Raw genomic sequence first — 24,596 nt, 5'->3', positions numbered from 1 at the left:
TTTTAATATTTTATGGGAGAACTAGACCATTTGTTATTAATGGCACTAAGCAACCCCTACTCAAAGTCAATATCCGTTAGTCTATGAAACTTAGAGAAATGGCCACGGACCATACAAATTAGGTAAGATTGGTGGTTCTCTATATGGTCAATATGAGAAATACAATGACAATTTCGTGTTTGAAATTTCCGAAATACAGATTAGAATATACTAATTTGTCAGATACAACTTAGTATTAATCTATTATACTATAATTCAAATAAAAAATATTTTGTGCAATTTTTTAAAATTTATTTACGTTTTCTTCCCTCTTTTTCCATTTCTTGCAAGATGGAAAGACCACATAAAATTTTGGAAATGGTAAAATTATATGCTCTGCTGATCCAATCACTGACGTAAAGGACATTTTTTGTTATCTACATTAAATTTTCAGCACAATGTTTCTCTTATCGGAAGGATATCCAATATCCCCATTTCTCTTCGTCTTGCAATTTGATGTGTTTTCTAGATTTCTAATCCACTTGAAGAGGAATGGTTCTACATTTACAATTACTGAAACGGTTGGAGTTGAAACACAGTCCTGTCTAATGATCCACTTCTATGTAAACCCATGGCATATCATTACATTGTTGAGAAAACTCTACGCTAGTCTACTGTGTAAATGCTTTTTCTCTATATAATTTTAAGCAATGCTTGCAGGGACAGAACTAAAACTTGGAGTTACAGCAGGAAAAAAAAATGCACAGCACAATCAATTCCACAAAAATATAATCTACAAATATGTTCAATAACCTACAAATTATTGAAATACTAGGCGCACAACACAACACTACAATCAACTAACTTTATTAAATCTCAACAACTAATCAATTAATTTCAAAGTTATCTCAACTTTATTTATTTTTAAATACACTAACAGACAAGCACTAAGAGATAAAGCACACTGCATAACCCAGCTATTTAAAAAAAAAAAAGGTTTTACTAATATGCATAAGTTTGAACTTTATTAAAGAGAGAAAGATGGAGCATCTTGTATCTCATTGCCTCTCACTCTCTCTCTTCTATATTTCTGCGAGTTCAGATATTATAGAGTTCTTTGCCTCTCTTTTTTATTTTTTATTTTCTTTGATGTTTGTCTTTAGTTCAAATGATAAATCACAGCTTTAGATTATGTAATCAACCAAGTTTAGCAATTTTTTTACACTAAAGATTCAAATATTGCTACAGTACTGGTGCTACAGTAAAGGCGCCCCTCTCATATCTCACTCAGTCTGTCTGTCACTCAATTCTTTCTCTTCATTTTTTCCCTGTGTGATATTTATATACAAATATCCGTAATAAAACGTAAACAGTGACCATTTGTATGAAATATATACACTAATAAATGCGTGACAATCTTCATAAATAAAACTGGAAATTTTTACAAAAAAAGAAAAAGAAATTGGGAATTTTTTGTAATGAGTGATTCGATGCATTGCTATCAATATAAGCATGCATGTACTATTGGACCTCACAGAGTCAAAGAGTCACCGCCCACACAGGTGGCATGGGAGCTACCCTCCCCACTACCATCCTGGCGCCCTGTCCGGGGGCTAGAGTAACCTATCTAACTCCCATTTTTTCTAACAAAAAATAAAAGTTTGAATAAAAAAATAGATCTGAATAAAAAAATGGGCCAATTCGCCGCCCGCCCGTTAATTTGACCTGACCCGACTAACCATAGACCCAACCTAATTTTTAAACTTTTTTTTCCCTAAAAAATATTTAGACTACATGCCAAGGTTCTAGGTGCATAGATATAAATACACAAAGTACTACACTGACACTATTTTTCCATTTAGTAGTCATTAGTGACAGTGGCCATACCCCCATTTATTAAAAAAAAAGTTAATGAAAAAAAAATACAAAAGGAAAAAACATCTATAACTACATGTTTACACTACTAAATGTCTAATACTAACTTAAATACTAAGTAGTGGAGAAAAAAAAATACAAAAGATAAAAGCATTTACATCTAGACGTCTGTACTACTAAACGTCTAACACTAAGTTAAATACTAAGTAGTAGATGAAAAAATATACAAAATGCAAAATCATTTACAATTATATGTCTACACTACTAAACATCTAACACTAAGTTAATTACTAAATAGTAGAGTTAAATACTAGGACTAAGTTACTAAAACTAAGTCTAAATAGCACAAAACCAAACTAAAGTAAAAGAAAAAGCCCAAAAGTCTATATCATTAGTGAATTTTGAATCTAAAGGGTGTAAACTTAAAATATATACTTTTTGTGCTCTCTCTCTCTCTCTCTCTCTCTCTCTCTCTCTCTCTCTCTCTCTCTCTCTCTCTCTCTCTCTCTCTCTCTCTCACAAGTTGTAAATTTGTAATTATAAGCATTATGCTTGTGAGTTGTTAACATGGAAGATTTTGTTATTATTGTTATTATGAGGGAAAAGAATTTTTGTTACACACAAAACTATCAGAATCGGAATGATGTGGAAAGTTTTATTTTTTGTTTAATTTTTCCCTTCACATGTATAATAGTAACACAAATAATCTAATAATAGCAGATGCTCACTTAACCAAAAAAAAAGAAAAAGAAAAAAAATGGGTATTATGTATAATTTGTTTTCGTGATTGATTTGATTCATTCTTTCTAAAAAATTGGAATTTATTTGTTCTTTTTATGTGTAAATATAGTCTGCCCGAACTTGTTTGACCCATTTTCAACCCATTTAAAATGACCCATTTTTGAACCCGACTCATTTAACTTGCAATTTGATTAACTAGACTTGATCTGACCTGACCGTTTGCCATGTCTAGGTGTGAGTGAGACACTGATGGTAATTAGAGATGAGTGTAGTGGAAAATAAGTTTTAAATGAATCTACTTCATTCGATATTGATAACACGTACTAAGTAAATTTCAGAATTTGAGAACAAGAGATTGTACCTTGAAGCGGTGAATTTCAAAAACAAAGATTGAAGCACTTGGGACTATTTTTAATCTTCACTCCAATTCCATTAACGCCCAAGATGTGTGGTCTCTCAATTGGTAACAAAGGGATGACTAGTGAGTGACAAAAACTCACATGCACACCATTTCACAATGATGTTTTTTGCATTTGAAAATTTGAACGTTTTTCCCTTTGTATCTAACCAATTTATCTAATTGGGCTGGCCTTTTGGGCCTTCCCAATTGGGCTTAAGTGTGTGGCTTGGAGTGAGACCAAAAGGGACCAATAAAACACTAGCTCCAATGGGCCTTGGGCTTTTCTGTCAACTCTTAACAAGTCCAAAGTTACCATTAACTATATTTAATACCACTATATAAATATAGTTGCACTCTAGGTCTTATCTATAAATTATATCCCAAGACTTTATTATACATGCAACCCCTTCATAAAATATTCGTAGTAATACAAAGTCATTAATGTAGACTGCCACTTTGTAAATTACTACATCTTAATCCTTGAGTACCCGGTTTAATCCTTTAATGTTATTCATTATATATTTATGAAATCCAATTCCATAAATATATACTTTAGTCTTACTAAAGTGGTTAGGCCTAACTCTCTGAATAACAAACCCATTAAACTTATCTCAAGGGAATATTTTATATCTCCGTTAAGAGACTATGAATTCCATCTTGAGAATATATGTTCCATCAACACTAAATGTGGCTGCCCAATATACTGAGGTATTGACCGTTACTTTAGATCTCACTCCTGATATATCAAAGTAACCTACACCTTATGATCAGGTCCATTATTCTCTCAGAATTAAAAGTTCATGCAAATATAAGTCGTGAAATTTATTATTCATTTGACAGTCTTTAGGAGAATAATAAATCTCACAGCGGTCCAGTTCAATATGTCTTAACTCTTAAAACATATTAACACATCAACCAAAAGTCACCACTTCCATGATCAAGACAAATCATCATGATTGATATGTTATAGTCTTCGCAGATGAAATGCCCAATTTCATCATCGACTACGAACTATAATTCTGAGTTTACAAAGAACTTGTGATTTATATCTTCTGTGACTCTTCACATAAATCACATACTATGCATCTCATGGATTATGTGATAATGTCCGAATATTCATGTTACTATTATTTCAGATAATAATAAAACAAATTTATTAAACATAATATTAAGTCATACATAATGTAATACATAATGTCAAACTTAATATCATACATAGCATCATACAATAGGATTTAAGGGCACTAATCCTAACAGACACTCGGTTGGAGTCTGTTGTCACCACAACCTGGAATTACGCTTACTAATATATTATACTTTATATATATTGTTAGAGATATATATATTAAACATATATTAGCCCAATGTAACAGGCCCAAGCCCATTCCTGCTTGTACTAGTAGTCTAGAGTTTAGTTGCCTATATATACTCATGTTAGGGTTCATTGTAACACAGGTTATTGTACTACACTCTTATACATAATAAAGATGTAGCCCTTAAGGGATTCTTCCGTGGATGTAAGCCGACAAGGCTGAATCACGTAACCCTCGTGTTCTTAGTGTTTCTATTCTATGCTTTCCCCTTCCGCATTCACTCTAGCATACACAACATGGTATAACACATTGCGTTTGATAATATTGTCCATTTAACATGGTATCAGAGCTAATATTCAACATGGCATCAGAGCCAAACTTCGTTCTTGGCATCAAACAAACATCTCTACACAGCAAAGAAGATTCATACATGCATAGCACAAATTCACAATGCCCTCGCTTAGCTTCAAATCCAGACCCCACGGCATCATGCAGCCGCCATGGCTCACTGCTGTGTCTAGATCCTTAAGCCTAAGCAATCTGTGCCTCTTCTTATCAAATCTGTGCAAATCAAGACTTTGCCTGAAGAAATCAACCCCACATACGTGCTCCTCGGCCTCCCATGAGGAAAATCCAGAACTCCGGTCACCAGAAACCCAGCCACGCACCACCACGCGCTGCAGTTGGCTCCGGAAAATCACCAATGTGCCGCCACAAATCTCGAATCTCGGATAGGATTGAGACCACATGCGCCGGTCTGTCGGACTTGTGGCCTACCGATCTGCAAAACCCGAGAAGTACAGCCGTTTTCTCGACTACACGCGCCTACACGCACCGTCATACTTCTGGATCTACGCCACGCGCCGGTGAACTTTGCACGCGCCAGTCACGCACCAATTACTATGATGATGTCATCATGACGTCAGCAAATGCCACGCCTATATATATATATTCATGTTAGGGTTCATTGTAACACAGGTTATTGTACTACACTCTTATACATAATAAAGATGTAGCCCTTAAGGGATTCTTCCGTAGATGTAGGCCGACACGGCTGAACCACGTAACCCTTGTGTTCTTAGTGTTCCTATTCTATACTTTCCCCTTCCGCATTCACTCTAGTATACACCACATGGTAGAACACATTGCGTTTGATAATATTGTCCATTTAACATGGTATCAGAGCTAATATTCAACATATATATATATATATATATATATATATATAAGACAACTAATTTTTCTATACATGCGTTGGGTTAAATATTGTCCATTTAACATGGTATCAGAGCTAATATTCAACATATATATATATATATATATATATATATATAAGACAACTAATTTTTCTATACATGCGTTGGGTTGGAGTCTTTCTCATCTCCCTATAAAAGCCAACTATTATTGGATCCCTACTACGTTATTGTCTAGAATATAGCAAAAATGAACAAAAGAAATTTGGGGAAGGATTTGCAACAGATATAAGTTGCTTCAAACAGTGTTATGTGGTAACTTATGAGGCTAACATGTGTCTTGAGTTATGTGCATGTCACATGACTAGCTAAAGTAACTAAATTTACTTTACCATAGTGTTGGAAAAACACATGTTTGTATCGCATACAAAACATACGCAGTGGAAAATTAACAAATCTACTTCATTCACAATTGATAACATGTACTCTGTAAATTTCAGAATTTAAGAATAAGAGAGCATACCTTGGTGCGGTTAAATTCAAAACCAAATATTAGAAGTACTTGGGAACACTCTTAATCTTCACTCCAATTTCACTTATGCCCAAGAAGTGTGGTTTCTCAATCAGTTTATATGTATATGTTCAAGGAAAAATAAGAGAGTGGCTTACACTCACATACACACCATTTCATTCTCTTACAAAATTCTATATATTTCTCTCCTTATAACTAATTATCTAATTATGCTAGTCTTTGGGGCCATTCTAATTGGATTTTAGTATGTGACTTGGAATGGGACCAAAATAGAACAATAAGACACTAGCTCTAATGGGTTTTGGCTTTTTCTGTCAACTCTTGACAAGCTCAAAGTTACCATTAATTATATTTAATACCACTATATAAATATAATTGCACTCTAGACCTTCTTAATAAATTATATCCTAAGACTTTATTATACATTCAACCCCTTCATTAAAATATTCATAGTAATACAAAGTCATGAATGTTGACTGTCACTTTGAAGATTACTACATCTTAATCCTTGAGTACCCGGTTTAATCCTTTAAGTTATTTATCATATATTTATGAAATCCAATTTCATAAATATATACTTTTGTAACTCCTTACTAAAGTGGTTAGGCCTAACACTTTAAATAACCGAACCCATTAAACTTCTCTCAAAGGTTTATATCTTCGTTAAGAGATTATGAATTCTATCTTGAGAATATATGTTCCTTCAACACTAAATGTGGCTTCTCAACATACTAAGGTTTTGATCGTGAATTTAGATCTCACTCATGATATATCAAAGCAACCCACACCTCATGATTAGGTTCATTATTCTCTTAGGATTAAGAGTTGATGTAAATAGAAGTCGTGAGATTTATTATTCATTTGACAGTCGTTAGTAGAATAATAAATCTTACAGCGGTCTAGTTCAATATGTCTTAGCATTTAAAACATATCAACATATCAACTAGAAGTCTCCACTTCTATGATCAAGACAAATCATCTTAGTTGATATGTTATAGTCTTCGTAGATAAAATGCCTAATTTCATCACTGACTACGAACTAAAATTCTGAGTTTACAAATAATTTGTGACTTATATATTCTGTAACTAAATCACATACTATGCATTTCATGGACTATATGATAATGTCCAAATATTCATGTTACCATCATTTTAGATAATAATAAAACAACTCTATTAACCACAATATATAGTATACATAGCATCATACAATAGGATTGAAGGGCATATATCCTAACACATAGTTGGCACTTGGTGGTTATATCTCAGACAACTTCGTTCAATTAAGCGAAAACACTCCTTTATCTATCAATTTAGTCTTGACTCTTTCACAAAAATAGGAAAACAAAAAATAAATTCTTTTTGGGTGTGATTGACCCATTGTTTAATTGGGAAGTATATGTGGAAGTCATGGGTGGATTTAGTTGTAAATATAGCATTTGATTTGGATCAAATTTCATGTTTAGAACTATCAAGGTGAAAAGAAAAGATTTATTTTTTAGCAATTTGGCTTGAGATGGGGATTGATAGTACAAAATGGGCCAATTTGTTTCTTGTTTGAAAGGAAAATTTGATTTGTTAAACTACTGTAGAATAAGTCAAGTTTTGCCGGTCCTAAAGAATGTATATTATGAGTTGCAGAGAGTTTTTAGGATGCCCAAAAAGTAGTTTCTTTTTTTGGGAAGCATGGAGATGAAGAATTCATTGTTTCTTTTGTTTCATTTGTTGTAAACCTTTAGCTTTAGTTTTATATGTGGAACTCTCTCCTTGGTTATCAATTTGTTACATTGTTGCTAGTCACAACTGTCGAGCCACGCTATTATGGAATGTATTATTTTGATCGGCTACAAATGACAGTGGGATTAATATTTAAATGCTCAGAAGGATGACATATTTGAGTAATAAACCTCTGCTTCCTTATAAAGCTCTAAATCTTATTTTGTCCCTTTGCAAATATAAAAAATGGTCTTAGTTGTTGTTGGTTGTAATTTTTTATGTGGTCCACTTAGTAATTGGATTTGTGTCTTGTGGATGCACATTGAGTCACAAGTTATCTTTCTCCATTTTTTTTTTTTTATTTTAAAGAGAATACAACAAAATGGTGAGAGAATGACTTAGTTGAGCCGAGCTCATTGGTGTTGCCAAGGGATGGCAGCAACAAAAAAGAGTGGTGGAGTGAGAGAGAGAAAGGGGCTGGATTGGCTAAAATAGAGATGGTTGGGGTTTCGTTTTACTTGGGTTGGTTAAGAGAGAGAGAGAGAGAGAGAGAGAGAGAGAGAGAGAAGCTGGTGGTTAAATGCTGATTGTGGTTAACTAAATTTGGTGACTGTTCATTTTTAGAGCCCTTAACACAAGTTATTTAACCTAATATTAAGCCAAGTTGATTAACAAGTTCATTAATAAGATCTAGGTTGAACCAAAATGTGTAAAACAGATGTAATGTAGAAAAATATAGAACACAAACATATGATGACCTAAGAAACTAGACTAGTAAAAAACTTGGAGAGGATTTAACCTAACTATTTTCAAGGTAAAAAGCAAATCTACCATAGAGAATAGAAGTTTACAATAAGACTTAGACCATTAACATCCTATTAATATCACATGTAGAACTTACTGACACAACCAAGTGCAAGTTTCGAATCTACAGACTCCTTCTCTATTAGGCATTTGTAACAACACAAGCTCACCTGCTTGTGACTTTGAGATTCCACTCAAAGGTTTTGGATCTCCTTAGATGTTGATCTTGTATGCAATAACTTCTATAACATTGGATCTTGAGATTCTTTAAGGAATAACACCGATAGAAGACTTTAGAGAGTTTTTGGGTACAAAACCCTAGATCTACAAAAGAGGTACAAGATGCACTCTAATCTCTCTCTAAAAAGCCTTATAAAAACGTGCTTAGGGTTTCCTTTATATACTAGTAGTGTTTTACTTGAAACCCAATATGTTTAAGTAGAGTTTGGGCTGAAGTAGAATTCTGCAGATAGACTCTCGATCGATCGAGTCTAGCTGAAATAGAATTTTGAAATCTTCTTTTTGCAGCGTACTTGTTCTTGAATCTTGACTTGAATTACCTTGAGTATTGTCTAATAATACCTATAGACTCTAGAATTTATATTTAGACAAGTTTGTGTTCACAATTTGTCAATTGTTCTAAACTTTTAGAACGTAATAGTGACTTTGGCTAGTCATGTGACATGCACATGGCCCAAGACACATGTTAACTTCAAAAGTTGCAACATAACACTATTTGCAGCAAATCCTTACCCAAAATTTTTTATACCATTTCATATTTGCATACGCAATTATTAGATCCCCTCTGCTTTATTGTCTAGCATACAGCAAAGATTTTTTTTTTTGGATGAACCAGAAATTTTATTAAAGAAGGGAAAAATAGAGCTACAAGGCCCTCTGGACTCTTCCAAAATGATGGAAGAGAAACAAGCAGGGCAATTCCCAAAATAAAAAAGACCAAAGAAATTACAAGAAAGAGACCATTTTGCTAAAGTGTGGGCTGCTGTATTACACTGCCTAGGCACCCACTTCACAAAAACCTTATCTAAGACAGACAAAGACAACCTCAATTCAGAGCATACAGCAGAGATGAACAAAAGAAATTTATACCATTTCATATTTGCATACACAATCAAAGACAATAGAGATAAATGTACGCTTAAGTGTGCTTAAAGATATTCAAAACTCAAAACGTCAAGGTCTAAACTCCGTTTCAAACAATTTATCATCACTAAAGAACCACCGATAATAATAGATTTTATTCGTAGCTAAAACTTCTTAAGCATTATGATATACTGATGTTTTTTCCTAATTGCCAATATAGATGAATGTTGTGCGACAATTTTATATAGAAAACTGCTATATGTGTTATTTCACATTTATACCTATATACTTGTAGTAACAATATCAAAAACAAAAAAAAAAAAAACAAAAAAGTTTAGGAAGGGGAGAGTGGCAAACCTTAAACTTTTATTTCTAAGAAAATATCCCACGAACTCTCTATATAAAGCAATGAAAAACCTAGGAGTAATGACGGACTCTTAACCCAATCCACAAACTAATTAATTGGGGACGCCAAATTCAAAGTACTGTAACTAACACATTTATTTCATATCACTAAATAAGTAAATACCAAAGACATTCGTAGTTCACCACCACAGTCCAATTACAACTCAATGTCTTCATAACATGACAAACCAACAACATTAACTTAGCTCTGATTTATGAAATCAGCCATGGCTTTTAACAGTGGCCCAACCCTGTCGCTGCTAGGATTGAACATAAAAAACCCATGTCCCTCTTCTTCACTCTCAAAATATCCCACAGAACCATTCCAACCACTCCTTCTCAAAGTTTCACAATAACCCACACCTCTATCTTTCAGCCAATCCTTCTCCGCCACGCAAACCAGCACTTTCTTACCAACCATCTTCGACAACCCAACCCTGTCGCTGCTAGGATTGAACATAAAAAACCCATGTCCCTCTTCTTCACTCTCAAAATATCCCACAGAACCATTCCAACCACTCCTTCTCAAAGTTTCACAATAACCCACACCTCTATCTTTCAGCCAATCCTTCTCCGCCACGCAAACCAGCACTTTCTTACCAACCATCTTCGACAAATTCGGATCCAATTCCGGGTACAGTATCCGATCCTTAGTCGGGTACATATAATCAATCATTTTATCAGGCTCTTTACCCCCAAAATATGGGTGCACTATGATTGACCCAATAACATTGGGACCAGCCAATCCTGTAGCACCAGCTTGGACTGCAACGTAATGGGCTATATTAGCCCCAGCACTCTCACCTGCCAAAAAAACCCGCCCGAAATCCGCATACTGGTTCAACCACGGTTCGGGGCCTTGTCCATTTGAGTGGGCTGAAATCCATTGCATCGCGGCCCAAGAATCTTCATAAGCAACTGGTAGAGCATGATCTGGGGCTAGCCTATAATCAACGGAAATAACGAACACATTAGCCTCTGAGGCTAAGGAAACAAGAAAGTCATGAAAGATTTTCATGAAAGGTGATCCAGTACAGAAGCCACCACCGTGGTAGTGAACGACTAGAGGAAACTTCTGATCTGGGCCGTTGATTTTGGGGATGAAGAGTCTGGCTGATACGCCTGATTCAGGTGAAACGACGACGTCTTTTGTTTGGACCCCGGTTTTGGAATCTAGGCCTGTGGGTACAACAAGGTCTAGACCTCCGCTGCCAAAACGGTCTGGGTACCTTTCTATGCGCCCATCTTTGTAGACTTTGAAGTATGGTGGGAATTCCTGGGTTGTTTCATTGTTGCTTGAATCCATTTCAAGAAATATGTGGTGGTTGACTTTTTTTTTGATAACAGTTGTGGGTGAGTGTTTGAGAGAGAGAGAATGAGATATGGGTTTTGCAAATTGCAATTATTGGGTCTGATCAAAATTAATATAATACTAAGGAGATATAAAATCACCAAACAACCATGTGGATATTAAGGAGAAGAGTAGCATGAAATGGGTAATAATGTAATATTATTAAAAAGTGAGGAAACTCAGGAAAGTTAAAAAGTTGAAGATGAAAAAGAGAGGAAGAAGAAAAGAAGTGGATGACGAGTTTTTGGGACATTCTGGCATTTTACCCCTTTTTATGTTTTTAATTGGCAAAATGCCCCTATTTCGAAACTATATAGGGATATGTCCCTGTTTCAATACTCGATTACCCTAAAATCGAGTTTTAATGAAATACTCGATTTGTAGGAAATCGAGTTATGCCCGATCAAACTTAAAAAAAAATAAAATAAAATAAAAAAAAAAAAAAAAAAAACTCCTTCTCAAAGTTTCACAATAACCCACACCTCTATCTTTCAGCCAATCCTTCTCCGCCACGCAAACCAGCACTTTCTTACCAACCATCTTCGACAAATTCGGATCCAATTCCGGGTACAGTATCCGATCCTTAGTCGGGTACATATAATCAATCATTTTATCAGGCTCTTTACCCCCAAAATATGGGTGCACTATGATTGACCCAATAACATTGGGACCAGCCAATCCTGTAGCACCAGCTTGGACTGCAACGTAATGGGCTATATTAGCCCCAGCACTCTCACCTGCCACAAAAACCCGCCCGAAATCCGCATACTGGTTCAACCACGGTTCGGGGCCTTGTCCATTTGAGTGGGCTGAAATCCATTGCATCGCGGCCCAAGAATCTTCATGAGCAACTGGTAGAGCATGATCTGGGGCTAGCCTATAATCAACGGAAATAACGAACACATTAGCCTCTGAGGCTAAGGAAACAAGAAAGTCGTGAAAGATTTTCATGAAAGGTGATCCAGTACAGAAGCCACCACCGTGGTAGTGAACGACTAGAGGAAATTTCTGATCTGGGCCGTTGATTTTGGGGATGAAGAGTCTGGCTGATACGCCTGATTCAGGTGAAACGACGACGTCTTTTGTTTGGACCCCGGTTTTGGAGTCTAGGCCTGTGGGTACAACAAGGTCTAGACCTCCGCTGCCAAAACGGTCTGGGTACCTTTCTATGCGCCCATCTTTGTAGACTTTGAAGTATGGTGGGAATTCCTGGGTTGTTTCATTGATGCTTGAATCCATTTCAAGAAATATGTGGTGGTTGACTTTTTTTTTGATAACAGTTGTGGGTGAGTGTTTGAGAGAGAGAGAATGAGATATGGGTTTTGCAAATTGCAATTATTGGGTCTGATCAAAATTAATATAATACTAAGGAGATATAAAATCACCAAACAACCATGTGGATATTAAGGAGAAGAGTAGCATGAAACGGGTAATAATGTAATATTATTAAAAAGTGAGGAAACTCAGGAAAGTTAAAAAGTTGAAGATGAAAAAGAGAGGAAGAAGACAAGAAGTGGATGACGAGTTTTTGTAGAGATTTGTTTGAAAGGTGCGGAGCAGATTAAACTTTCGAAAAAGAAAAAAAAGACAAGGTACAGTTAGTGGCGGCCCCATTTAGTAGAGCAGGCCTACCAGGAAAAAAAAAAAGGAATGCCTAACACCAACCCTAAACAATAAATAATAAAACAAACTCAATTTAAAGAAAAAAATAATAAATGGTAAAGCAAACTCAATAGATGGTAAAGCAAATCCACATATTTTCATAAAAAAAAAAAAAAAAAACCCAATAAACACGTTTGTCAATTTATCAAGTAAAGCAAAAACTAAAATAAAAAACAAACTTGACGTAAAGAAAAAAACCTCTTCAGTCATCAACAACGACCAACGGACAGCACCTCTACCTCAAACTCGAGCAACACTGCAGTAGCCAACAGAGCACTCAAACAAATTAAATTATGTTAGGCTAAATAACAGTTAAGAATTTTATAATTAATGAAACAACAATATAACAAATTATAGTTTATAAAAGACAAACAAATTAATGAAACAACTAAACAGTAATAATTAATAATTTTATTTATATTTCAAATGAACTATAGTTTATTGTTTATTCTTTTGATAGAATTATGGACAAATATTTGATAAGAAAACCACGTATCCAAGATTCATCTCTTGTGCAAGATTCATCTTCATTTTCTAAGCGAATTCATGTTGATTTTAACTTAGAAAATCTTCCTTCAGGAACACCATGAGAAAAATTCCTGGAGCCGCCAATGAGTATAGTTGATTTGTTGATGTTGTGATGAGACCTGATGATGGCAGGTGAAGCAAGGAAATAAAAAGGACAAAGTTTAGATGGAAAATGGAAAATTGTCTTATTTAATACATTTTTATTAGAGGTGAATTTTGACAAATCCACCATTAGATTATATCTTCTTCTTAAATCCTCCATGCTTACAAAATTTTTAGAAAATTAAAAATTAATAGCTATGTTATCAATAAATTGTTTAAATTTCAAGTTTTTGTAGTTTAAAATTATACATAAAATATAAGCTTATATATCATATAATAAATAATATTCGATTGACATAAAATTTGACATGTGTATTAAAAGCGTAAATAATATGCAATTCAACAGGTAGATTTTCAAAATATATAGAAAATTTTATTTTATTGAGTAAGGTTGTAGTCTTAGGCTATAACCAATTTTGTAGCTAAACTTTACTTTAAAAAGAAAAAGTTTTAAATTTGTATTGGGTTAGTGCATTCACATCAATGTTTCTAAGAGCATCTTCAGCGGACTCTTTAAATTTTTGTACTATTTAAAGAATGAACAATACATTTTACTTACTTACATTTTTAAATACACTTTCCAACAGACTCTCTATCATTTCTCTATTCTATTTAAATATTATTTCTTCATTCTTTCTTTAATATTTCTTTATTCCCCTTTCAATTTTCCTTCATTCATTCCTAAAAGCTACCTTCATAATATTTTTACAACACTTTCATAAAAAATTATTTGTGATAAGTTGATTTGATTTTAATTTGAACATACTATTGTTGATGCTCATTTTGGGAAGCCCAGTAGAAGGAAGAAGCCCAGCAACATGGGCAAAAATGAGTTAGTAATTGGATAGAAAAGCTATTAAGCTCAAGCAGCAGGAATAATGGATCATAGGCCTCTAAAATAAATAAATGGGCTTTGAGGAAGCAAACTGGCCTAAAGGAGCCCGAAAAGAGAGAAGTAGCAAACCCATGGGCAGCATGTGATGTAGAAAAGTGAGAATGGGCCACAACAAGCCCAAAGAAATGCAAATAAAGAAAGTAAGGGGTTGATGAAAAATCCATAGGCCCCAAGAATGAAGGATAAAGTAATTGGGTCATGGAAGCCTAAAGGAGTTAGTAAAAGCCCATGGGAACACATAATTAGAAAGAGTCGAGGATACTCAAGGAAAGTAAATGGGCTAAGGACGCCCAAGAGGAAATGGGACACAAGAGCCCGCAAGCAATGTAACAAAAAGCCTAATGAATAAGCAGCAGGCCCAAAGAACCTAGTAGGCTTGTGTCCGATAACATCATAGTAGCGATGGCAGAATGGTGCAGCAGGAAATGCAAAAACTGCAGAAAAGAGCAAAAGAATGGGCTGAAGGAGGAAAAGCCCACAATCAAGTAAAACCCAGCCCTTGAAGGGAGTGGGCCATAGAGAATGAGGAATAGAAAGTAGCTCACGCCATAAGAAGTCAAGGACGGGTGGTAGAATGTGTAGAGGAGTCTCTAGACCATGGCAAACACAGCGGGCAAGTTTTGGACACATGCAGAAGTTGAGCACGCATAAAGCCCCGGTTTACCAACTGTACACAGCCAATATAGGAGGTGGTGGGTCATGGGTCAGAGGTAAGAGGTAATGGTATGGCGGTGGGGAGAAGAGAAAGCCTATTCTAGGGTTCTTGCTCAAGCTTTTTTGGGGGAGATGTCCTGCTGGGATGACATACCACCTAAAAGAAGCAAGGATGAGCTGGAACCACTAGGTGCATGCCGTAAGGGATAGGAAGAGATAGAGCACCCACACCATAGCAGGTAAGAGTGGCACGGCAAACAAACAAACAAAATAGTCTTCTTTGTCTAGTGGTACAACCAGCATAGGTAAGTAGTGGTGGCTGGGCGACTNTATTCCAAACGAATACTTAGAATAAACATTGATAACAATTTTTCAAAATGGGACATAACGTGTACTACATAATAAATTGGATTTGAGGTATCTCCTCCGATACCCATGACTTTACAGTTGCAAAGCCCAAGCCTAAAGGGCCCCTAAACAAGCACCAAGGCCCACATCTAGCCCACAAAAGTTTGACTCAAAACCACTTCCATGTGGCAATCTCACTTCAACACTTGTATGAAAAATTGATCAGCAACCCCTATTCCAAAAACCTATGAATATACGCACTATGGACTTTATTACTTTTCGGTTTTCCAGTGAAGTTCATTCATTGATTTAACCTTCCCAAGCTTTCCCAAGCTTAGAACTTAGAGGTTGTTCAATTCTTGTAGGATTTGACTTGGTGAATTTCAGCTTGTTCGCCACCCTCCTGCCTGATGGGGATCCTTGGTGTGGTTTAATAAGCACTGTTGGATTCAAAAAATAAAATTTACTACCATATATTATATATACCTTTAATATAGGAAAGCATATCACTTCCATACTCTTGATTCAATAAGCAGTGTTGAATCTTTTTTTTTTATTTAGAGGGAAAGTTTCAACTTATAACGTTTACTCTAGATGTTTGTCATATATTATCAAACCAAAACACTAATTAATTTATAGTATAAGCAGAGAAAGATAGGACCCCGGATCTTTTATTTGATCGCAAGTGACTTTTTCTTATAAAGAAGATTGAATAATGTCACTAAATTATGAGACTCTTAACTGCTTTTTTTTTTTTTTTTTTACTTAACACCATAGTTACATTTAATTAAAACTATGAATTATCCATCTATTTCGCCCTTGGAAGCATTATCTCCATAAGAGATTTATACAACATTGGTAGAAATCTTGTGATTTCTCACCGTTATTATTTTTCAAGAGTGATTAATGACATTCTTCAAGTGGCTTTGATAGTGTTTTGATATTGACATTCCTTTGTGGGTAAAATTTCAATATAGTTTTTCTATTACCCAAAAAATGATACAATTCTTCAATTACAAATTAATTTAAATACATGATTGTATTGACTAATGAAACATGAACATAATTATCTTTTTTTTTTTTTTTTTTTGAAATGTATTTGAATTTAATTAAATAATCAAATGTATTGCACTGAAAGAATTACACCTAAATTTTACCATTTCTTATCTTAATTAAGCTTCCCTTGAAATATGTTGGCTAAAAATGCTGATATTTAGGGTTGTCCAAATTGATTAGGTAACCTGACCCACCCGAAGAACTGACCGAACTCGACCTAAATCCAGCCTACTTGATTGCTCCGACAAGTCTTAACCATTAGAAACCAATTCCAACAGGTCGATTTCAGTTTTCCTCCCATAAAACTCGAAAATCCCAAATCAACCGAAAGATTTTCAAATTCCGGCCAAAATTTCCAAATCCCAGCCAAATTTTCCAGATTTCGGCGATAGTTTTCCAAAATCTGGTGATAATTTTCTAGAATCTGACGAAGAAACCCAGATTCCGGTGATATTTCCCTTAGATCCAGTGAGATTTTGACCGAATCTAGCGAAATCTCATCAAATCCGATGAGATTTTCGCCGAATCTGGCTAAATTTAATCGAATTTAAGGGAAATATCGCCGAAATCTGGAAAATTATTGCCGGAATCTGGGTTTTTTCACCAATTCTATGTTTTTTTCACCGTTTTCTGCCATCTTCTCAAATCTATGACTTCGACCGACTCACCCGCCACCCGTTGATGGTCTGAATCGCCCGACCCAATTACTCTAATGGGTCAGCGGTAGGTGCATTTTTTTCCCACTCGATTCCGGCGGGTTGATTCTAGGTTAGGCATAAACCTGACCTGGACCGACCTATGGACAGCCCTACTGATATTCATATCTAGATTCAGGTGGCTTTGAACATAGGTTTGACCTCGTTTAGAAATTGTAAATTTAAACCCATGATATGACCCTAAGGTGGGTGTTGATACTCATTTTGGGAAGCCCAGTAGAAGGAAGAAGCCCAGCAACATGGGCAGAAATGAGTTAATAATTGAATAGAAAAGTCATTAAGCCCAAGCGGTAGAAATAATGGATCATAGGCCTGTAAAATAAACGAATGGGTCTTAAGGAAGCAAACAGGCCTAAAGGAGCCCGAAAAGAGAGAAGTAGTAAACTCATGGGCAGCATGTGATGTAGAAAAGTAAAAATGGGCTACAGCAAGCCCAAAGTAATGCAAGTAAAGAAAGTAAGGGGTTGATGGAAAATCCATGGGCCCTAGGGATGAAAGATAAAGTAATTGGGTTAGGAAAGCCCAAAGGAGTTAGTAAAACCCTATGGAAATGTAGAATTAGAAAGGGCTGAGGATGCTCAAGGAAAGTAAATGGGCCAAGGATGCTTAAGAGGAAATAAATGGGACACAGGAGCCTGCAAGCAATGTAACAAAAAGCCCAATGATCATCCTGAGTCATTGAGAGAAGAATAAGCAGTAGGCCTAAAGAATCCTATCAGGCTTGGGTCCAATAACATCACAGTAGGAATGACAGAATAGTGTAGTAGGAAATGCAAAGACTACAGAAAATAGCAAAAGAATTGGTTGAAGGAGGAAAAGCCCACAATCAAGTAAAACTTAGCCCCCAAAAGGGAGCGGGCCATAGAGAATGAGGAATCAGAAAGTAGCTCACACCATAAGAAGTCAAGGGTGGGCGGCAGAATGTGAAGAGGAGTCTCCAGACCATGGCAAACGCAGCGGACAAGTTTTGGACACACACAGAAGTTGAGCACGCATAAGGCTCAGGCTTCACCAACTTGTACCCAACCAACACAGGAGGTAGTGGGTCATGGGTCAGAGGTAAGAGGGTATGGTCTGGCAGTGGGGAGAGGGAAAAGCCTATTTGGGGTTCCTGCTCAGGTTCTTTTGGGGGAAATGTCCTATTGGGATGACATACCACCCAAAAGAAGTAAAGATGAGCTAGAATCACTAAGTGCATACCATGAGGGATAGAAAGAGAGAGAGCACCCACACCGTAGCAAGTAAGAGTGCCACAGCAAACAAACAAACAAAATAGTCTTCTTTGTTTGATGGTACGGCCAGCACAAGTAAGTGGTGGTGGTTGGGCAACTGATAAATCAATGGTGATCGGCAAGGACACTCAGACCAGATAAAGGTAGTTAAAGGCTAAAATAGTAAAATCCGGTCACGACATGCATTATATAAAGGACATTTGTCGTGCATAGGAAGGAGGGCGGTAATAGTAACCTTTGGAAAAAAAATCACGAAACAGAAACAAGTATTGAGAAAAGAAGAGAAAAAGAAAGAGAAAAGGAAAATTAGAAAATAAGGAAAGAAAACAGAGCAGACATGCACCAATAGGTTGATCCCCTCTCTCCCTCTAAAGGTCCTGCTCTCTACCAAAAGCAAGGTGATTCTTTTGGGCACAAGCCATTCAGGTCTGTTTCCCTCAAAGTGATTAATTTCAATGGTAGGATTTTTCCTCGGAGATTATTCACATTGAGGAAAATGGTTCCCTCCTTGATCTTGGTCCTGTGATACAACTTGGCATAACAGATTGACCTTTTTCTTTCTTTAGATAACTCATGTCTTACTTATTTATCTCCACCATTTTCTTTATAAGATGTTTCTAATCATTGTGATTATCATTTTAATTGGGGATTATTTATTCACTTTGTCTAAAGGCAAAAGTACTTTCTTTTATTATTATTATCATGTCTACTTACCATGACTCATCCGAAGTAGCTTTGCCTGCCATGGGCATGCGAACGAAGTTTTTGACAAACGAGACATAGTTTGTGCATAAGCTGAACCAAAGTGTATTATAGTTGGACCAGTCTCAACTCCCTTACTCAAAAAACTTGGGCCCAATACGGCAGGAAGTAGCCCAACCCAACATTACAAAAAGGCCCACCACAGTGGGTATACAACTATACTGTATACTTTCTTCAGTTAACCCCCCCTCCCCTAAAAAAGAAAAAAAAGCCCACTAACATATTTATATTTAGACTTGGCCTTAAAAAGATTTAACGAGCTTTGCAAAATTGAAATCACAAAAGTCTTGATCAAGCTCAACTAGCTGAGTCTTTTGGCTAAATATTGCTAAAATTAAAACAAATTTGCGTTATAGGTACTGTTTGAAGTTATTTGTGGAAATAAGGAGAGAGATTGAATTTCGGCAACAGTGTTGTCGAAATTCAACAAAAAGTAGGAGAGAGAATGAGAAAAAGGAGGAAAGAGAAAAGCCTAATGTTAGGAACAGTAAATCTTGAATTTTAGCAACAGTATTGCCGAAATTCATCTGCCCAAATTTCCTACGCTGCCCGGACGTGTGAGAAGTGCAATAATGAGTGGGTGCCCAAAAAAAAAAAAAAGTAATTGTGGCAATGGTATTGCCAAAAATGGTAGGGGAAAAAAAAGTGAATGCGGAAGAATTAAAGAAAAATATATAAAGTGTTATGTACACAATATTTTCACAACAAATCACAGGTAACTGGTTATTATTAATTCAAATTTAAATTTAACATTGAGATTACTATTTTAATTCAACAATAACAATAAGTAATAACCTGACACTTAGAATTTGTTGTAAAAATATTGTAAAAATTGTGTGCATTTCATTTCTAAAAAAATATTTTTTTTTTTTCAATTGTGGCAATGGTACTGTCGAAATACCATTGCCACATTGTGGCAATTTTATTTATTTATTAGAAATGAAGTGCACACAATTTTTACAATATTTTTACAACAAATTCTAAGTGTCAGGTTATTACTTATTGTTATTGTTGGATTAAAATAGTAATCTCAATGTTAAATTTAAATTTGAATTAATAATAACCAGTTACCTGTAATTTGTTGTGAAAATATTGTAAAAATATTGTGTACGTAACACTTTATATATTTTTCTTTAATTCTTCCGCTTTTACTTTTTTTCCCCCTACCATTTTCGACAATACCATTGCCACAATTACCATTTTTTTTTGGGCACCCACTCATTATTGCACTTCTCACACGTCCGGGCAGCATAGGAAATTTGGGCAGATGAATTTTGGCAACACTGTTGCCGAAATTCAAGATTTACTGTTCCTGACATTAGGTTTTTTTCTTTCCTCATTTTTCTCATTCTCTCTCCTACTTCTTGTTGAATTTCGACAACACTGTTGCCGAAATTCAATCTCTCTCCTCATTTTCACAAATAACTTCAAACAGTACATATAAAGCAAATATGTTCTAATTTTGACAATATTTAGCCAAAAGACTCCAACTAGCTTGTTCTTTTTGTAAAAGAATAGGTGTAATTTTTTTTTTTTTTTTTTTTGCTGAGAATAGGTATAATAGTTAAGTTGTTATAAAATAATTTATATATTCTTTTTTTTGAAAAAACTCACAAATAAAGTTATATACATTCAATTTTGTTTCAACTATTTTTCTTTTAGAACTTCTAAAGATGCTAGTTTAATTTCATTCATTCTACTCAATTCCATTCCATTCTATTGTATTTCATTCAATTCTTTATATTTATTTCATTTTATTAAATTTCTTTATAATTTACTCATTCTGTTATATTAAGTTTCTTTATAAATCTTCTAAAAAATTAAAAAAAAGGTTTCCTTATAAAATCCTAAAGGAAACTAAGGACCAATGCACACTTTCTTTGTGGATCATTGGGCCATTCCAGTCGTATGATTGGGTGTGGGAAGCTACACTAACAATTATGTAAAAGGTAAAAGGTCCCAAAAAAAAAAAAAAAACAACTACGTAAAAGGTAACACAACTATTTATCTATTTCAAAGTTTTGGTAATCAAATAAATTTTTTTTTTTTAATTCTTCTCACATGCTCTTCCTCGACTCCCACCGTTCTTATCCAAATCCCTACCACCGTGTGTCAGTGAGGGCACTTTTGGGCACTAAAAACAAAACCAAAAGGCAAATCCATAAAGATTTCATATAAAATTATTATCTGATATATCTCAGTGAAAAGTGAAAACCTATTAACATATTTCTTAAAATAACAAAAAAATTCATTATTAAACTAGTTCTTTAGATTTTACGGCATTTGTACTTTTTTTTTTTGAGATCCCATTTATTAATGATAGTCAAAGCTAAAATTATTTTAAAAATTTTAGACTATTATTTTAAAATTTTTAGACTCTTAGGAAAATGATTATCCTAAAATGGATCTATTTAGTTCAAATCAAACTTTAGCAACATGAGGATGATGTTAGTTACATATGTGTTTGCACTTCAAAGGGAACTTATAAAACCAAGATGTACTTAGTAATGTATATGATGTGAGATTTAACACAAGTTTGCACAACACACATTTTAACAATCTAATCTAATCTTTTTTTTTTTTTTTTTTTTTGAGAAACCAATCCAATCTAATCAAATTCAGATAATTCAGAATATCACAATTTATATCTAATCTTAACCATATAATGAATGAAATAGAGAAGACTTGAAATAGAGATGATTGTTCTCCAAAATCTTAATCACACGAGACACATATCCTTTCCATTTGAAATAAATTCATAATTTATTTCATGGTTTAAATTAAATATTATAAATTTAAATATACATTTAATGTGATGTGGTATCATGTACACAAAAAAAAAAAAAAAAAAAAAAAAAGCCACAGCCCATCACCACCACAGCCACCTCCACCACAAGCCATAGACACCACTGTGGCATCCACCAAATCTTAGCCACACACTTACCAATACCATTCCTATCCACCACCGAATCACAATCAAGCACTCACCAGTGCCCAATCTAACCCACTGTAGGAAGAAATAAAAAAACAAAAAAACAAAACAAAGCAAAACCACAACCATCCACCAAAGACAACTAGCCACCAAAACAAAATTGTAATCGAATGATCCAACTGACGCACTAATTGATCTCACCACAATGCCTTATGACCGATCTCACTACCATTTCTCCAAATCAGATCCATATACCACCACCACCTTGACCCACTGCTGAAACTCACTAAAACGAATGGGAAGCCATAAAAAATCGAGATCAGAAAGAGAGTGGATACAAGGAAAAAAAGAGAGGAGAGAAACGGCAAGTGTGAAGAGAGAAGAAGATAGAAAAAAAAAATTAAAGGGAAGAAGACAGAGAAAGTAGTAAAATATTATTATTATTTTTAAGTTATAACTATAGTAAGCTGTCAAAGATGGCAGTTTACTGTGGCTAAGTTGTTATTTTTTTTAGCTGTAGCATTTTTGTTGTAACCCACATTTTAGTGTTTAAGTTACTAAAATAACATTTTAACATTTATATCACCCTTAATGTGAGTGCTCTTAGGAATTAATGTAATGTTACTTTTCCACAATATTTTCACAATATTTTTTACAACAAATTCTTGTACTGAAGTAGTATTTAAAGTAATGTTACTTCTACAATTTCAGGTGAAAATATATTCATTTGCAAAATAAATTTCTATATATCTTTCAATTATTTTAGTCAAATTTTAAATTTTTACTAATTTATATTTTAAATAATTATGACATTATCATGGTTCAATCTCAGTAGAACCACATTTTATCATCTTCCATACCCCCAAAATATGGGTGCACCAAAGCCACCCCAATTAATTTAACCCTAGGTAAATTAGTTAACCCAATATAAATTGCTACATTATGTGAAATATTTTCCCTGACACTATCACCCGCTAAAAAGACCTGCCGAAAATCCGCATGGTTATCAACCATGGATTCGGGCCATCACCATTTGCACAGGAAGCCACCCTACTTAAGTATGTCTCATGAGTTGTCGTTAGAGGTGTGCGTAGTTCGGTTGGCTCGATGTTTTCCTAAATTTATCACAATACCGATAGGGATCGATTTTCTCATAATTAAAACCAATACATACTGCTTATGGTTGGTTTTTAGACCTATAGCGATGCGGTTTCTTGTGGTTGGTTTAATCGGTTTGGTTGGTTTGAAACATTTAAAAGTCTGTTTGTTTTTTTAATTAAAAAAATTGGGCTTTTAAGCCCAATACACAATATGTTCAAGATTTCAAGCAAAATGTTCACTTGACAAACTATTTACAGTTCACATAAACCTGTTAAATACATCAACCTATTCACACAAAAAAGAATGTCCAAATTTCATAAACTTAATAAATTTGTTCAAATTTCACACATAATTTATTCAAATTACAAATAAAAAATGTTCAAATTTCACACATAAAATCTATTACTGTTTACACATAAAATCAGTTCAAATTTCACACATAAACTTCATACAAAAAAATTTGATCAACTTGTTCACACATAAAATCTATTCAATCTTCTCAGAAAACAGCAACAAAATTTATTCAAAATTCACACATAAATTTCATAAAAAAATCTATTCAAACTGTTCACACAAAATCTATTAAAAAATTTGTTCAATCTATTCAAAAACCTATTTAATCTGTTCAAATCTATTCACATGTAAACAATCTGTTCAAATTTCATCATTTCATTCACACATAAACAATCTATCCAAATTTCATCATTTCATCATAACCTTGTCCAACCTATTCACACATTAAAAATCTGTCTAAATCTCTACATTTCATTCCCCCTACAAAAATATTTTGAAATTGCCTTAATAAGAGTTCAACTCCCAAAACACTATCATGTAGCATATAATATCAGTAGTGTTACTGTGTTTGTCAGTGTCAATAACAATAAGCGTTAATATATCTACTTAATAACGTATTACAAAACCATTTGTCGTTGTCCACAAATGCCAAAATAACGATATACAAATTAAATTAGCATTTCGGCAAAAGAATGCTAATTGCTTGTATCTCTAATGATAATCCCACACATGAGTAACTAAATAACTACCATTAGTGAAAATTCCACTACTAATAACATGTACAAATATAATTAGCATATAGGCAAAAGAATGTTAATTTCAGTAAGTCCATTTTTCCAGTAAGTCTATGTACTATGCATCATTCTAGAACTTCTACAAAATACTAAACAAAACAAAATAG

The 24,596-nt window shown here is 34.5% G+C and overlaps 2 protein-coding genes across 2 annotated transcripts; both read right to left on the bottom strand.

Annotated features, from left to right (window-relative positions):
- Nucleotides 1-10,006: 10,006 nt before the first annotated feature.
- On the bottom strand, nt 10,007-11,567 carry LOC112015710 (probable carboxylesterase 4, mitochondrial). Its single transcript, XM_065773671.1, has 2 exons — nt 10,612-11,567; nt 10,007-10,425 (listed from the first exon to the last, which is right to left on the bottom strand). Exons 1-2 carry the CDS (start codon nt 11,366-11,368, stop codon nt 10,265-10,267), a joined length of 918 nt encoding a protein of 305 aa, XP_065629743.1. The 5' UTR covers nt 11,369-11,567; the 3' UTR covers nt 10,007-10,264.
- A 144-nt stretch (nt 11,568-11,711) lies between these two features.
- LOC112015709 (2-hydroxyisoflavanone dehydratase) lies at nt 11,712-12,994 on the bottom strand. The gene is made up of 2 exons (XM_065773686.1): nt 11,866-12,994; nt 11,712-11,740 (listed from the first exon to the last, which is right to left on the bottom strand). The coding sequence occupies exons 1-2, from the start codon at nt 12,650-12,652 to the stop codon at nt 11,712-11,714; spliced, it is 816 nt and encodes a 271-aa protein (XP_065629758.1). The 5' UTR covers nt 12,653-12,994.
- Nucleotides 12,995-24,596: the final 11,602 nt, after the last annotated feature.

Source organism: Quercus suber, unplaced genomic scaffold, assembly GCF_002906115.3.
Source record: "Quercus suber isolate HL8 unplaced genomic scaffold, Cork oak 2.0 scaffold_78, whole genome shotgun sequence".
Taxonomy (NCBI): Eukaryota; Viridiplantae; Streptophyta; class Magnoliopsida; order Fagales; family Fagaceae; genus Quercus; species Quercus suber.
Note: the sequence above shows the minus strand (reverse complement) of the source record. Positions and strands in the feature narration are given on the sequence as shown.